The sequence below is a fragment of the Berghia stephanieae genome, chromosome 6 (assembly GCF_034508935.2).
Source record: "Berghia stephanieae isolate SIO BIC M18660-M18661 chromosome 6, UCSD_Bste_1.3, whole genome shotgun sequence".
In the NCBI taxonomy this organism is placed as follows: Eukaryota; Metazoa; Mollusca; class Gastropoda; order Nudibranchia; family Aeolidiidae; genus Berghia; species Berghia stephanieae.
This window is the reverse complement of record NC_088365.1, coordinates 4,157,530-4,175,877: the sequence shown is the minus strand read 5'-3', so window position 1 is coordinate 4,175,877 and position 18,348 is coordinate 4,157,530. Positions and strand designations below refer to the sequence as shown.

Below are 18,348 nucleotides of genomic sequence, written 5' to 3'. Positions count from 1 at the left end.
GTAAAATGGGTACAAGACCGGTAGCTGCGTTGTCTCTGTCGAAAAGTCTCGACTTACATGTAAAATTTTGCTATCAACCGCTTCGGGCATATGGAATGGATATTGTTCTATATAAAAACTCAAGTTACTAAGATTGCGAGATTGCCATTAATACAGAATCTTGATATAGATCCCTCTGGCGATGACTGCTTGTTGGGCCCGGAACAGACAGTATTGGTCTAGGCCGGGGGTGATTCTTAATGTATGTGCATTTGCATGAAAGTATTTAATTAGTACTTAGTGAGGACAAGAGAGAGAGAGAGAGAGAGAGAGAGAGAGAGAGAGAGAGAGAGAGAGAGAGAGAGAGAGAGAGAGAGAGCGGAAAGGCGAGGTGGCCATATGGTTAAGGCATTACACTGTGACCCGAAGCTCCCGGAATCGAGCCTCTCTTCACACACTTCCGTTTTTTTTCCTTGGGAAGATTGTTACACCCCCCCCCCCCAACACATACACACCGATTTGCTCAATTTGGGCAAAATGGGTGATCCCTGTTGCCATCAGAGGTCTGTTTAAATCCTGTCCTTCCCATTCCTTCCCAGGGTTGGGCTGTCTCCAAGTGTCCAATCCTTGATGTTGTCCATCCAGCAATTAGGCTGTCTTCCCTTTTCCCTCGCCTCTCCCTAAGATCCCTTGCAGAACTGTTTTTGAGAAGATAATGATATGACGGGTCACATGACCAAACCATGACAACTTCCTTCTTTTGACAATAACTAACAAAGGCTTGAGGGAACCTATCAAGCATTCAACCTGAACACTTGAACTTCAAATGAGAGAGAATAGGAGTATGCACAGAGCGAGGCTCGAACCAGGACCTTCCGATCCGAAAGCGACTGTCATATCACAAGACCACATAACCACCAAAAGGGAACTAAGATTATGTTTATCGTGAAATTGATTGGTGAGTGAACTAAGGTGCTCATGTAGTCCTTCATAGCAATTAGGCCCATCAAATATGGATCGATTTAAATAAACCCCCCCACCATCTTCCTGAACATGACAAAATATGAACTTTAGGTCTGTTTCGTGTTCAAATCCCTTTTTGGTGTATGGCCCCATATGATATAATACCGATTGGAGACGATAAGTCACATCTTATTGGTACCAAAAAAATGAGCTTTTATAGAGCGCAATATCCACTAAATGTGCTCAAAACGCTTCACAAGAGGTCCCTGGCCAACAATAACATTTAACATTTAGGACGGAACATGACGCCTGTTAGACGATATTACAATTTTTTCGGACAGAGACAACGCTATTTACGGCCAGGTACTCATTTTACATCTGAGTACGGTGAGAGAATATGAGTAAAGAGCCTTCTCCAAGGACCCAACTATGCGCCGAGCGAGGCTGGGACCCAGGACCTTCCGATCCTTAAGCGAGTGTCATACAACTAGACTACATAACCGCAACAAAACTATATTATGCTTTACCCAAAAATAATAAATAATACTCATCTCTCAGCAAAAGAAAATCTATATTGATTTTCATTATATTCCTCACAAACATGCGACAATGAGTGTCTTTATAATAATATTATTAGCCAGTAACAGCGACAGTGCTTACTTTTTGTAGCCCTCAATTTTAGTGTTATTGGGTTTGGTTTGGGGGAAGACTTCCATGTCTTTGTGCAGTATAATGGGTATGAAACAAGTCTTGTAAAAGCGTTCTGAATTATATCTTAGACCTTCGTTTATTAATGTAAAAGTTGCCTTTATAAAGTGTCCTTGTGTTTGCACTGTTATATTACAATAATGCGCGTAAACAGTTATTTCTATTGTGTTACTCTAACGGCGCAGAGAAACGTTTCATTTGCAATATAAGAATGAATTAAAAAAACCAAAAACAAAACAAAAACAAACGGTGTCTACAGTCGCTCAGATAAACTTGTTATTCAAAATTATTTGACCTTGCGACACTTTTGTTCAGTTAATAAAGTTTCATGTTTAACAGCTCTTGCTACACTTGAATTTAGGTTTGTTGTTTGGGGTTTTTTCGACGCTTGTGACGATATAAGGCCGTCTTAGCGCCAGATGATAGAAAATAAAGAGACAACAAGGCAACTGAAGTCGATAGGTATTGTGGCGGGTTGTGTGTTAATTTGTGGGATCGGGTCCAACCGATAGCTCAATGGTCTGGATTCGAACTAGTATGCGCGCTATGGCTCTCGTTACCAGCTGCACCACTCAACCTATATCACAAACGGCTCAGGTTTAATCTAGGGGAGACCAAGAATTGCCTTAGGGTCCCTTATAACTTGATTGTATTAATAACAAGTGAGTCAAGACAATAGTAACGCCCAAATGCAATAATAACAATTCTATACATAAAGTTTAATTAGATTGTTACAGGAAAAGATAGAAAGAATAAGTATTTATTTAATATCAGGAAGAATAGCTCTAATTGAGTGGATCTAATCTATTATATATTTATTTGTTTACTTGATATAATCATATGTGTCTGTGGAAAATACATTTGAAAATGGTATAAGCCCGTTTGGCTTATCTTTATCCCGCCGGCTTGCTTGACTGAGGCAAATGTATCAGCTAGTTCCAGGGTTGGCACCTGCTTTGCAGAGTTTTCTGGACATCACAACAGTGTGTTGTAGTTAGGGGCTGACATCAGGGGTTTACCGCTGTTCGAGGACTGGGATGCAGGGATTCGGCACGACTGCGTGCTCCAAGGACACGGGAAAGGACAGGGATCAGGACCTTCATTTAAGAGTTAAAACAACAAGGTCTTAGAGCCAATCGAGTTTGTCTTTCGCCACCGAATCGTCCTGAGCGACACATCATAATAGCCTTTATTTGCCGACAAAGGCAAGGAGAAGCAGTAACTTCATGATAATGGTAGTTAGTATATGTTTTAAACATCAACTGACAGTCGAGCTATCTTACATGATGAGAAATAACAGGGTTGTGTCCCTGGTATTTCTTTATTTATTTTTATTAATTATAATTGAGGTTATGATGTGTGGCCGGCGATTGGCGGTGGGGTACAGACATTCAAGCAATATGCATATTGAATATAAATGAAATAATAACATAGATCATAAACAACTGTTAACTATAAAATAAGATACATATAGATATAGTTTTGTACAGGTATTCCAACTTACGAACATCCATGGAATAGCACAATTAAGATATATACACAAACTATAATAGTAATGCTAGATTAAATTGAATTCACAGTAATATCTCGTTCCACTTTGTATGTTAACCAATAATTCATTTTACCTCCAGCCGAGATAGACAAACTTTTACAAGTTTGAAATTGGAGAGATAGCTCTTTTCTCTTGGGCTTCTTAGCGTGTGTGTGATTAGATTGAGATATGAATTTGGTTTTGTGAAATGAAAATAGCCAATCAGAAGAATGTTCCTGTTTTAGATAGCCAATGATATCCAGGTGCTTTGGTAAGAAAGAATAACGGAGAATTACCGGAGAGACTAGGACAGTAATTGCAATTTAGCTACTCTTGAATGAGACAAGACCTCAGGGCATATGCACGATGGCGACTTGTTTGGAAAAGGTAATTAGCAGGTGGCATGAATACAATGGGCAGACAATTTGAACAGGTAAATAAGCCTTAAGCTGAAAGTGAGTGTTCCGTTATACAATGGAAATGTTTCCCCACCTAACGACCAAAATTTCCGTTAGAAAGATTTGGGGCTTTATTGGAGAAAGGCTGTCCATGTTTGAATATTTTTAATGGAGGTGTTGATCAAATATATGTCTCGTCCACTAGGTTTGAAGTGGTTTTGAACGGGAAGTGAAAGAAAATCGCTCGTCACAGGTATATCCAAGAAAATATTTTGTGGCTAGTCTGAAAAAATAATATTAAAAGTCCAAGACTATTTGTTGTTTTGTCTGTTTGTTGTAAAGGATTTTACGGCGCTTGCGATTTCGACACAATTATGTCAAATCAGAGTCAGTGAAAAGCAAGAAAATTGATAGATAGTCTAACTTTTCTAGAATTACAAGTAAAGGCACCAGAGAAAATGTAAGATAAAGAGGACAGGTTCAAATAGGGAAAAAGAAGTAAATTCTAATTTTACTGTCAATTCTCGTACTTAGTTTGAGATAATCTTAAAAGTATCATCCAAACACCGACACAGATCCCACTAGAAGGAACACAATCAAAATTAACATAGCATAATCAGAACAGAAAATATAGCTAACGGTACGTAACAGAGATATGATTTACAAGGGGAAAAATCATCTTCCAATACTAATTGTATACATTTGACCTTTTCTCTCTCATTTGAATACGGCGAGAGAATTTTCTAATGACTCAACTATGCGCCGCTCAGAGGGAGATCCGAACCCTGAAACTTTCGTTCCGATGGGGTGTGTCGCACCATAATATGACTAAGACGGCATAACCACACATCGCGTTTGCATGATCGCCTGTATAAGTGTGTTTGGCCCCTAATGACTCTATAATAATTATAGCAGTTTGTTTGTTTTTTGTTGTTTTTTTTTTGTTTTTAACAGTTTTACGGCGCTTGCAACACATTTAGGTCATATCAGCGCCAGTAAAAAGGAAGAAAATGGATAGTAAAAAGTTCTAGAATTACAATTTTTTTAAAGGATTTTACGGCGCTTGCAACACATTAAGGTCATATCAGCGCCAGTAAAAAGGAAGAAAATGGGATAGTAAAAAGTTCTAGAATTACAATTAAAGCAGCCAAGAGAAAGAAAGACAAAGGGAAACTGGGAACAAATAGGGATCAGATGTAGAATCCAAGAGCATACCACCAATGTACTTAGTTTGAGATCACCTATAAGTCTCATCCGGACACATGCACAAAATCCAACAAAAAGGAATACACTCAAATGCTTACATTATTCATTAAAAATAACAAATATAATAATGCATAACAGAGAGATGATTTACAAGGAAAAAAATATCATCTCCCAAAACAATAACTATGCATTTGACTGTTTCCCTCCCTGCCAGGACTCCAACCAGGGCCAGGACAAAATCAAGTAACCTCATTTCAAGACAAAGACAGAAAGCATGTTGGAAAACAGATATAAGGGGATAGAAGACACAGTATGTACCCCCCTTCCCGCTATGGGAGGTCAGGATCCCCACCCAGATAATTATAGTACGAAACAAAACAACAAACACGTTATCATAAAGTAATACACATTTTAATCAACTTATATTACTAGATTGACCAATAGCAACAGGGAGAAAAAGAATGAAATAACAACATTACCCAAACAACACACAGCATTCATATGATTCGATGTGTTTTATCATTTACAGGTCCGATAACTCAAATTGTTATAGGCTTATTGTTGAAAAAATTGTTGGAAAAAAACCAACGCAAAATAATGTCCATTACAACAATGTCATACCCAGCCCATGACTGCTTCGGTTATCAGACCTTCAAATATGTGCACCTTGATGATTTATTCATACTCACTTATATTATACCAATTCAAGATAAATTTTAAATGAAAACAAACATTAAAAAATAATAATATATAATACCAGTTTGAGGCAGTGTGACACATTGAAAATATTAAAATCTTACTGAGTAAATAATATAATTACAATGTGTCAAAATATCTTGATAAATGCTCACAAACTAAAGTCACTTAATCCAGCAAAAAGGCATATTTACCCGTAATCGAGTATATTTTCAATTGGTATCATTTTATATTATAGATATATATCTATTACGGACCTTGATCGCCATAATTTTTTACAGCCAAAGTGCGCAATCTTATACATTTCTGGGTCTAGACCAGATATTCAAATAATTAGCTTTTAAGTTCCGGGGAAAAAAAACAGCAAAATATATAGACTAATAATCGTCCATTATTAAAGTCATTTGACAACAAATGATAAATATCTAATAATGATATACTAAACTATAGTCAAACAGCTTCAAGATTAAAGGTACTCATACGGGTTGATCAAACAAAATGGGAACATTAACATTAACATTATACTATGAGCATCTAGGCCCGATATAATAATTATTCAACACCTTTAAATAATTGTTTCTGTTTTTAGAAGTTTTACGGTGCTAATCACACATTTAGATAATTTCAGCGGGAGTAAAAAGGAGGATGTTAAGAAAAACAAAAGTTGTAGAACTAGAGTTAAAAGTAGAAAGAAGAAAAGAAAAGGATGGACACAAGGGACTGGCTCAAGTACGGAATGAGATAAGCGAAAGAGTAGCGTCCCTTGATCGGACGTCACCTTAAAGAGAGAACGTCAATTTGGATTTGAAGTGTCTCAAGCCGCTTTCATCGGAAGCGAGGACGAGAGACGCATGCGTACAACCAACATGACGTTCTCTCTCTAATAACTTTTCCGCCGGTGACGTCACATACTATGGGTGACGTCCAATCAAGGGACGCTACTCTTCCGCTAATCTCATTCCCTATAGGTAACACGAGATCCACGAACAATTCATCAATCAATCAATAGGCCCATTCCGACGTTAACAAAAAGTACATCAAGGCCACAGAGTAAGAAGCCCGCAATGAAAGACCTCAAATGTTCACAAAAGTATATAATATAATATATTTTAAAATTTTACCATTTAGAAATATCTTTCTCAAATAAATCAAATAGGATCTTTTCATTTCACTGCTTCCCTATTAACCCTCTCCTTGCCAGCCATTTTCAGAATTTTCTCCAAAACTTCACACCCACCCAACACAAAAATATACATTTTTTACTCAAACAGAAAAGCAACAAGCACATTCAATACATATCAATGTTCGACAATATGAGCTCCATTACAGAATGTCAAGTTTTGTTTTTATAACTATAGCAAAGAGAACTGAAATCTGGATGAGAAAAGTGACGGTTGCATCGTAACAAATGTCACGATTCTCCAATAGGTGGTAAGGAGAGGGTTAACTATGGATCCTTGCCAAGTAATGATCGAGCAATTTCAATCCAAAACAAAGACAGAGAGTAACACATAGAAAGGGAAAACAAATATAAGGAAATAGAAGACACAGCAAAAGTGAACTTTCCACCCATCATGGAAGGTCAGAAGATTCCAATAATTGTGTATTCTTATATTGAACTAGTGTATTGCCCTATAATGTTCACATTTTATTGATTCACCTTGCACTGTTCACTTTTTATATATAATCACCCTGTATTATATTAATGTATACAACGTGAGGTATTGCTTAACAATTTAAAGTGAAAAGTCGAGTTTATAATTTTCATTATCTGAGGCCACATCGCACATATGTGACCCTTCGCCTCAAAACGGTATTAAGTCGGGATGGTTAAGATTTTGAAAATTGAATTTATAACCAGACATATCCGACTTGCAATGAGTTTGAATGTTTTATTGGAGAGAATTAATATCGCATCTTAGAATGCTAAATACCAATAATTCAAATTTTTGATTAGATTAGCTTTAATTTGGCTTTTTACTATCTGGTTCATCCTGACATAATACCGTTTTGGGACGATAGGTCACATATAATTTCTTAGTGAAGGTATGTTCTTTAAAATCAATCAATCAATACGCTTGGATGGTTAAATTAGATAGTCTCAATTTTTTATTGTTTTAACAATTATTTTTTGGGGGGCTTTTCCACCACTGCCACAACTACAACTACTACAACAACCACCACCACCACCAATATCGTCATTATAATAGTTTTCATAAAAATTAGAATTCATGAACTTCATTCCTATCCGGCCTCTTCATCTTCCACATCATCCTCATCATCTTCGTCTTCCTCATCATCCTCATCATCTTCGTCTTCCTCATCATCCTCTTCGTCTTCCTCATCATCCTCATCATCATCCTCATCATCATCATCATCATCAACCACAGCATCATCGTCATCATCGTCATCATCATCATCATCATCGTCCATCACCACCGTCATAACAGCATCCAAAACCAACATTATTATAAACAGAGAATTGTTATTTTTCCTTTGCCCTAAGCTCATAATTTAAATCTTTTTCTCCGCTCCACTTCTCCTCCTCCTCCTCCTTCTCCAACTCTCCTATTCTTCGCCTTTGCCCTTACTGTATAGCTGCTCCTCCTCCTCCTCTTCTTCCTTCTACTCCTCTTCGTCTACAATGTCCTTTTCCTTCTACAGCGTATTCGCCTCTTGGGTGACACTTTAGGAAACAGACACTGGTCTAAGATAACATTTTAAAAGGTGTGTGGGAAACAGTACTAAACAAAGCAGAGGGAAAAGAATGCAAGGATTAAAATCATCCCAAAACAATCAGCCGATGGGTTGGTGGTGGGGGGGGGGAGTGGTGTCCAGAAAAATCAGTTGGTAGAGCCCTCGCTAAACAAGCAAAGGGACCGAGATCGATCCCAGGTGCAGTCGACATTTTTTCTGACTTCTCCCCCACCCAACCAGTGATTGGGTAGCTGGTTTTGTCAGATAGGCGGAAATAGTACATTGAGATAGACTAGCGCCCCTCTCCAAAGGGTAGCTAGCATTTGCTATTGTCCGTTTCACGCAGTTGAAACCGGGATAAACTCCGGCTCATTGGGCCAAATGGCTCTGAAGGACTACTTGTAAAACAATCAGCATGCTTTGACTGCCTGACCAATGCTCAGGAGATTCGAGCCCAAGTCGAAGCAGGCAGCTTTTAAAAGATGATTTTATTTCCGTTCTGCTTTGTCTGACACTTTCCCTGTTACACTTTTAAAAATTTTTTTTCCATCTTTCCGCCCCTCTCTCCAATCGAAGGCAACTAATAGCCTAACATTGACCTAAAATTACGTCACCTGAATGGCAAAAAAATAATAATAACAAAGACCCGAATGACGTCAACTTCATTCTATCTTTTTTCTTTCTTCTTTTTTTTTTCGGTGGTCGTCACCTCGTCTTGTGACGTAATTGTTTTGGTCAGTGTCAGGCTGTAGTCATAGTAAAATTATAGCCTGACAGTAGAACCTTAGCCATTGTAACGTCATTTTAAAGGTTTGTATACCGTCTAGTTAGTTGTCGTGAGAAGACATCAAGGAAACAAGAAATGATTCCATTGGTTGAACTATTGAATACAACTCACGATTTGATTTGTTTGTGGCCAAAGACTTGTCTTTTGACATCATTATTTGGTCAGTGTCAGGCTTAAGTTAACGATGGCTACGGTCAGGCTACAGGTTAACGATGGCTACGGTCAGGCTATAAGTTAACGATGGCTACGGTCAGGCTATAAGTTAACGATGGCTACGGTCAGGCTACAAGTTAACGATGGCTACGGTCAGGCTATAAGTTAACGATGGCTACGGTCAGGCTACAAGTTAACGATGGCTACGGTCAGGCTACAAGTTAACGATGGCTACGGTCAGGCTACAAGTTAACGATGGCTACGGTCAGGCTACAAGTTAACGATGGCTACGGTCAGGCTATAAGTTAACGATGGCTACGGTCAGGCTACAAGTTAACGATGGCTACGGTCAGGCTATAAGTTAACGATGGCTACGGTCAGGCTACAAGTTAACGATGGCTACGGTCAGGCTATAAGTTAACGATGGCTACGGTCAGGCTACAAGTTAACGATGGCTACGGTCAGGCTACAAGTTAACGATGGCTACGGTCAGGCTACAAGTTAACGATGGCTACGGTCAGGCTACAAGTTAACGATGGCTGCGGTCAGGCTATAAGTTAACGATGGCTACGGTCAGGCTACAAGTTAACGATGGCTACGATGTCAGGCTATGAGTTTACGGACCCGACAGTTCCAACTCTTCTTTCATCTATTCCGTTTTGCTGTCCCTGCTGTTGCAGGTTCGACACAGCCTCCGTCTCTTCGGCGGTGACGGACTAGTCCCGTTTCCGTTACCCTGGAGATGTTCGCTGATGGAGGTGGTCGGTGAGAACACGCGTGTTTCGATCGTCTGGGCAGAATGGTAATGATCCATCATCGGCTTCACTCGATACCAGATCTGTAGAGAATGAAAAAAGAAGTATATGTGCAGCTATGTGGTCTAGTGGTATGACACTCGCTTTCGGAATGGAAGGTCCTGGGTTCGAGCCTCGCTCGGCGCATAGTTCAGTCCTTGGAGAAGTCTCTTTACTCACATTCTCTCACCGTACTCAGGTGTAAAATGAGTACCTGGGCGTTAACAGCGTTGTCTCTGTCCCTAAAATTTGTAATATCGCCTGACAGGCGTCATGTCTCGTCCTACATGTTATGTGTTGCTGTTGGCCAGAGACCCCTTGTAAAGCGCTTTGAGTACGTTTAGTGGATATCGCGCTATATAAAAGCTCAAGTTTTTTGGGGGTTTTTTATGTTGTGTTTGTTTTTTTAGCGTTTTACAGCGCTTGCAACACATTTATGCTTTTGTTTTTGATTTTTTTACGGCGCTTGTAACACATTTATGCTTTTGTTTTTGATTTTTTTACGGCGCTTGTAACACATTTATGCTTTTGTTTTTGATTTTTTTTACGGCGCTTGCAACACATTTATGCTTTTGTTTTTGATTTTTTTTACGGCGCTTGTAACACATTTATGCTTTTGTTTTTGATTTTTTTACGGCGCTTGTAACACATTTATGCTTTTGTTTTTGATTTTTTTTACGGCGCTTGTAACACATTTATGCTTTTGTTTTTGATTTTTTTTACGGCGCTTGTAACACATTTATGCTTTTGTTTTTTATTTTTTTACGGCGCTTGTAACACATTAAATTCATGTCAGCGCCAGTAAAACTGAATAAAATTGAATAGTAAACAGTTTTAGAATTACAATTAAAGCACCCAAGAAAATTTGGACAAAGGGGAATTGGTTCAAATTGGAAATAGATGTAGATTTTAAGAGCACACTATCAAAGTACTTAGTTTGAGATCACCTAAAAGTCTCATTCAGACACAAGCACAGGTCACAAATAACACTCAAATGTTTACAAATCATATATTATAATATGTAAACAAAAAATAATGCAATGCATAACAGAGAGATGATTTACAAGTCAAAAATATAATCTCCCAAATCTATATAACTATACATTTGACTGTTTCCCTTCCAGATTGGTTATCCGGCCAGGGCCAGGACAAAACCAAGTAATCTCACCCCAAGACAAAGACAGAAAACATGTTGGAAAACGGATACAGGGGTATATAAGACGCAGTAAGTACCTCCCTGTCTACTATAGGAGTTCAGGAACCCCACCTAGGACCTGATTAGTTATTATATTATTATTATTATTATTATTATTATTATTATTATTATTATTATTATTATTATTATTATTATTATTATTATCATTATTATTATCATTATTATTATTATTATTATTATCATTATTATCATTATTATTATTATTATTATTATTATCATTATTATCATTATTATCATTATTATTATTATTATTATTATTATTATTATTATTATTATTATTATTATTATTATTATTATTATTATTATTATTATTATTATTATTATTATTATTATTATTATTATTATTATTATTATTATTATGCCGCTAAAAAAAGGCGATGATATTTTTTTTCCAATTCACTTATAAAAGCTGGGATGGCCGATAGTTCTGAATGATGATGATGATGATGATGACGACGACGACGACGACGACGATGATGATGATGATGATGCTGCTGAAGATGATGATGATGATGATGATGATGATGATGATGATGACGACGACAGAATAATGAGGGGATTTGAAGGCATCCAAATCGATCATGACGGATGGGGTGAGGTGAGGTGAGACTAGAATCGGATTGCACAATGAATGGGTTCGTTAGGGTTACAATAATAATAATAATAATAATAATAATAATAATAATAATAATAATAATAATAATAATAATAATAATAATAATAATATAAACGGGAGTTGGAAATGCAGGAGATGCCGAAGCATGCGTGGATATATACATGGTTGGATGGATTGATGACATGGTGTGGACTGGATAATATGGGGGAAGGGGGGGGGGATATTAATGGATGGGCTAATGGATTAGAGTAGAGCATTATGACCCATCGGCTGGATCAATCAGGTGCTATTTTGGAATTATTTAAAAAACAAAAAAAAAAAAAAACAAACAAAAAAAAAAAACCGCGTTGCCTAAAACGTGTGAATTAAATTTTGGAATAAAATGAAAATCATGATAGTTTAGTTTTTATTACCTTAACTCTCTCCTTATCAGCTATTTTCAGAATTTTACCCGAAACTTCACACTCACCCAATACAAAAAATAGATTTTTCAACCAGAAAAGTGACGGGTATATGCTATAATGTTTTGTTCAGAAAACTGAGCCCTGCAACACTGTGTCGAGTTTTTATGGCTACAACTTTAACAAAATGAAATCAGAATGAGAAAATTATTGGTTATATCGTAACGAATGTGATGATTTTCCTATGGGTGGTAAGGAGAGGGTTAAGCAATTACATTTCGTACGCTGAGGATTAATTTGTTCTGTCTCCACATTTCTTTACATTGAGAAAAATCGGTTAAAAGATTTATAATTTGTTGGGGTTTTTTTTGTAACAACCGTATATAAACTTTAGCCACTCTTTTTTACAAAACTTTTTAGCCACTTTTTGTGAAAAGAAGGTCTTTAAAATCTGATTGTATTGCATGTAATATCTCAAAATTTTCCAAAAGTGATATAGATAGAGCACCAGTTAATCCTCAGCCCACAATTTAATTTTCTGAATGAATTACATAAAACGCTTGTCAAACCTATTTTTTATTACTATAAATTCAATTTTAGACAGACCTGCCAAGTGCTAGGAAAAATTCAAAGAAATACGAAATTTTTGCTCCAATTTCATACCTTGATGAGCATTTCTAAGCCATTAAAACATATTTCTTAAAATGAAAGGTAATACTAGACTTCATTATTTTAAGGATTACGAATTGTTATCAAATCATTGTAAGGATAAATTGTTGCTCTATAAAATTAACCATAGAGATTGGTATTTCTATCCCCAAAAATCTACCAAATTTTAAATTACAAGTAGGCAGGTCTGATTTTAAGCAACCTAACCAGCGTGACCTCGATTCACGTATTAACTCTTTCCTTACCAACTATAGGAAAATCGTCACATTCGTTACGATACAACCAACATTTTTCTTTTTCAAATTTCTTTTGTACATCATAAAATTTAAAGAAAATGAACAGCGTGTTGTAGGGCATGTTTTGTTAAAGAAATTATTTATCGCAAGAACTTAGATACTGCTATTCTGTTTGAGTGATAAAATATACATTTTTATGTTGGGTGTGAAGTTTGGAAGAAAATCTTGAAAATGGCTGGTAAGGAGAGAGTTAATGTCTGAAATGCCAAAGCAAGTGTGGTAGTATTTCGATTGTTTGTTTTTAAGGGTTTTACGGCGCTTGAAACACATTAAGGTGATATCAGCGCCCGTAAAAGGAAAAAATGGGATAGTAAAAAGTTCTAGAATCACAGTTAAAGCACACAAGAAAAGTTAAAGCAAAGGGGGATTGGTTCAAATAGCAAACAGATGTAGATTCTAAGAACACACTGTCAAAGTACTTAGTTTGAGATCACCTAAAAGTTTCACCCAGACACCAGCACAAGATACCACTAAGAGGAATACACTCAAATGGTTACAAATCATATGTTTCAAAAATAGCAATAATATTTCGATTTCTACATCAGTAAGTTTTAAAAAATGGGTTATCAGACCTGCGAATAAGTACACGTCGACCCCGAAATTAAATCATTTTGAGGCGAAGGGTCAAAATTGTTGGATGAAGGAAAAATCAATTGAAATACAAGTGAATGAAGGGATGAATTAAAGGTTTGATCGATGAATTACAACCATAATAAAACCTTCCTCAAAACTGGACATAATTTATTACACCGATATCTTTTTATCCATCATTTCCGTTTTAATAAAAACATGCATTATAATTACATGAATGCACTATCATGAGTCATCGATCATGCATTATGATCTGCGCTTAAAGTGATGAAGTAATTACACAACTAGAGAGAGATAGATGGATACACAGGTAGATAGATAAATAGATTGATAAGATAGATAGATAGATAGATAGATAGATAGATAGATAGATAGATACACAGGTAGATAGATAAATAGATTGATGAAATAGATAGATAGATAGATAGATAGATAGAGAGAGAGAGAGAGAGAGAGAGAGAGAGAGGGGGGAGAGAGCTTTTTTACAAAGATGAGGGTCATTTCAATCGATCGATATTTGAAGGACGAGTTTTGTGGACAATTTTTTCAATACATGTTTTTCCAGAGTACGGCAGTTAACTAGTTAATATGAGTCACATTCAGTCCGTACATTTTTCTCCCAATTTCAATATAGAAGATAATGCTCAATCTTGTATTTTGATATCCTTTGATAAACACAATATGTCATAATATCTGAATAGCCAAATATAGCCTTCTCCATCTCGTGTAATGAAGTATTATTTTGTCATAGAAAACAAGCCCATACTATATCATTTGCATCATTATTTCTTCAACCAAATTATGAACAGAGACAATGTTAGCTACGTCAAGGATTATTTACATTGGTCAAAACAAAGGAGACAAATGAATGACGTTTTTAGGGTTAACATAGAGAGCGACAAATGGGTTGGGTTTTTTTTTACTGTTCATTGTATTCAGAGGTTTAATGTGACTCAATGACCCTGGCTAGTATTATTTCGGGGATGAAAACAAATGTCAAAAGTTTATTGCGAAGCCAAAATAACACGAAACGTGAGGTTATAATATTATTCTTGGACTCTTGCCTTGGTAATTTCGAACAAGACCCCTATGCCGTTGTGCGAATCTGGGAGCGCGCAGTGGGAACGAGTTCAAAACCTAAAACGTAGGATTCCAAGAATGATTTTTATTATAGGGGTGAAGTCGAGATTATTTTCTCCTCCCCCCCCCCCCTCCAAACACACACACACTCCCCCCACCCAACTCCTCAGCCGACCCAACAGTGATTGGGTAGCTGTTTATTTTTTTCCGAACTGGAGGAAAGAACTTTGGGTTAAACTAGTGTCCAATCAGGTGACTGATATTGTCCGTTTCACGTTATTGAAACCGGGATAAACATCTGCTCCGTGGGCCTAACGGCTCTGAAGGAAATCCCATAGAGTAACCTTAAAACTGAGTTCTAAGCAAATCAATTAAACCAGCAGCCGTCGGGGATTTGTACCATGCCGCTTCCATTAAATTACGACAGAATAAGTGGTGACGATCGACCAAAGAATTTACAAGAGAGTTGTTGTTTTGTTGTTGTTGTTGTTTTTTTTTATTATTTTTTAGATAATAATAATAATATTAAGATCATATATGGAAATTTTTATCAGCATTGTTTTCCCATTGCAGATTATTCAAAGGTCTGTCGGGACATAAACAACCCTTACTATGATGACTCTACGTACTTGACTTATTGCGGATCGCCTACTAATCTTCGGACTGGGACACTTTGGCAGCTTCTGTGATTTGTTGAGTGAGTTCTTTCCACTGATGACGATCTTCTGCGATGGATCTCAGGTGTTCTAAACCCTTTTCGCTTCTCAGATCTTGTGTATCATCGAGGAGGTTGAGGTCTTTATTTCATTTTTTTTTTTTAATTTTCAGTCAACATGGCAGCAGCCTCTTATGGTTCTCACACTACTATGTTATGACGATCGACCCAATCAGCAAAGTCCGGTCCGCATTCGTGCACCGTCGAAAACCCGCCTGGTAGCATCGTCACAACACACCTTTCGACTAGATGCTCTGCCGTCTCGGGTTCTTGCCCACAGCGTGGACATATTGGACAGGAAGTTAGACTCCACCGATGTAACGCACTTGCCGTTAGGCAGCTCCTCGACCGAAGCCGATTCGCAGCTACCAAGTGTCTCCTCTTACTGGTATCAAAGCCTGGCAACTTCTCACCAAGCTCAGAGGAGTGTAGGTCCCCGTCCCCACGAGGGATTGAATTCGTCCAAACCGACTTCCATCTCGTATGTGCTGACATCTGTTGGCACTGAGCTTCGGTTCTGTTTATTTTGTCTAAAGTTGTTGTTTTTTTTTAAGTGAATGGTTACTATGCATGACATATTATATTATCAAATAATAAATTTTAATAAATAAAATTCCATTTATTCATCCCATAGGGCATTTTTTCTCTAGGGTTGTTCAAAGAGAAGACTGGAATAACCGAGGCGTCAGCCGCAGTGCGGTTCCGCAAATTGAGCTAGGGCGAGGTGACTTGCTCAAGGCCACCACACAGCGCAGCGGCTGGTTATCGAACTTGGGACCTTCCGGGTACGAAGCAAAGACCCTACCGCTGAGCCACAATGTTATGTTATATGTAATAACGTTTACGGCCAAAAAAAGGTGTTATCAATATACGGCAGATTTTTTGTTTATTGTGATGTTTTATTGACGAAGGGTCAAAGCCAACAGCTAAAATGAGTAACCATTGTCATCTAGAGTTCTTGCGTATACCATTCTCCTATGTGGCGGAAACCACCGCACGTCAAAAGTAGTCCTCTTGTTAAAAGGAACAGTTCATTATTGGCTAACAGGATTGATTAGGTCTATGTGTGTCGCCTTAATCATGGATACCATTGATGATTAAGCTTCTACCACTGTCATTCATAGCACACTAGAGACGGCCATGACCACTGCTGATAAATATGTGGTCAATCATTTCGAAACTAGACTTTATTGGGAGTCCACCTGGTGCTTGAAATCAAAATCTAAGCCAGCTTATACCATTTGAGCTCAAATAATTTTTTATTGAACGTTAAGCTTTTGTAGAGAGCAATATCCACTAAACGTGCCCAAAGTGCTTTACAAGGGTTCCCTCGCTAACAGCACTGCTGGTATGTGGCCAATCGAAATTAGACTATATCGGGGGTTCACCTGGTGATTAAATAAACATTCTAAGCCAACTCGTAAAATTTGAGCTTTAATAATTTTCTGTTAAAACTTATCTTTTATATAACGCAACTAATTTAGTCGCCGATCTGTTTTCTTTTTTTTTTTTAGGAAAGTGTTTAATTTTGTTGTTGTTGTTGTTGTTGTTGTTGTTGGCTGAAGAAGGGTTTTCAGCCCGAAACGTTCAGTGTTTGGTAATTTGTTCTTTGTTTCGGAAGTTGTTATATTCATTTTTGTTTATGACTTTTTACAGTTTTCTCTGGGTGATGAAAAATCGACTTAGAATGTTTAGAAAGGCGACTCCTGAAATATTCACATACCTTCTCCTCCTGTAACAACTGGGTGGCAGCAGCTATATCAGGGGCCATGTATCGGTCTTTGTCCCAAGGTCTGAGGTGAGTGGAAATAATGAAAAAAAAAGAAAACGATATGAGAAGTGAAAGAGGACAAAAAATATAAGGACTTATAGAAGTTGATAATCGAACCTGGGAAAACATGAACATTTATATAGCGTATCCATGAAACGTGTTCAAAGCGCTTTACAAGAGGTCCCTAGCCAACAGCAACATTTAAATTGTAAGATGAGACATGACGCTTGTGAGGCGATATTATAACTTTTTCGGACAAAAACAACGCTGTTAACAGCCAGATACTCATTTTACACCTGAGTATTGTAGGAGAACGTGAATAAAGAGCCTTTTTCTAAGGACTAAACTCAGAGCGAGACTCGAACCTCCGGACCTTCCTATCCGAAGGCGAGTTTCATACCACTAGACGACATAGACGCACGGACTGGCTGTCAACATCTACATCAACTATTGTCATTGTAGCGTCGTCATGTTCTGTATTATCATGATTCCTCCTCCTCCTCCTCCTCCTCCTCCTCCTCCTCCTCCTCCTCCTACTACTACTACTACTACTACTCTACTTAGAACTACTACTACTACTACTACTACTACAACTACTACTACTATTGATGCGGGTAGAACTACTACTACTACTACTACTACTATTACTACTACTACTACTACTACTACTACTACTACTACTACTACTACTATTACTTAGAATAACAACAACTACTACTACTACTACTACTACTACTACTACTACTACTACCACTACTACCACTACTGATGCTGGTAGAACTACTACGACTATTACTACTACTACTTCTACTACTACTACTACTACTTAGAACTACTACTACTAACTACTACTACTACTACTACTACTACTACTACTACTACTACTATTACTACTACTATTACAATTAGTAATACTACCACAACTATTAATACCACTACTACGACTAGCACAACCACCACCACTACTACAACGTGTCACTGTTTTTTACTTATTAATGCGGCTGGTGAAGCCCCCCCCCCCCCAACCCCTTCTCCTTACTTACTTGGCAACCTCCCTAACGAGACGAATGACTTCTTCCAG

At 37.4% G+C, this 18,348-nt stretch overlaps 1 protein-coding gene across 13 annotated transcripts in view; it reads right to left on the bottom strand.

Moving 5' to 3' along the window:
- Positions 1-8,849: 8,849 nt before the first annotated feature.
- The window catches only part of LOC144974361 (histidine ammonia-lyase-like), a 62,626-nt gene continuing 53,127 nt past the window's right edge, over positions 8,850-18,348 (bottom strand). For 4 of the 13 annotated variants that reach the window (XR_013645726.1, XR_013645724.1, XR_013645727.1 and 1 more), the window contains exons 20-23: positions 18,311-18,348; positions 17,220-17,289; positions 9,617-9,956; positions 8,851-9,388 (exon numbers count right to left, since the gene is read on the bottom strand). The exon at positions 18,311-18,348 is cut by the window's right edge and continues 71 nt beyond it. Coding sequence is in view for 4 of the 13 variants with exons in the window: in XM_078917181.1 (XP_078773307.1) it covers positions 9,768-9,956; positions 17,220-17,289; positions 18,311-18,348 (297 nt within the window). In the remaining 9 variants the exon portion in view is untranslated. Of the gene's footprint in view, positions 9,473-9,568; positions 9,957-17,219; positions 17,290-18,310 lie in introns of those variants that run through there. The other 9 variants (XR_013645730.1, XR_013645729.1, XR_013645725.1 and 6 more) reach the window with 3 other exon arrangements.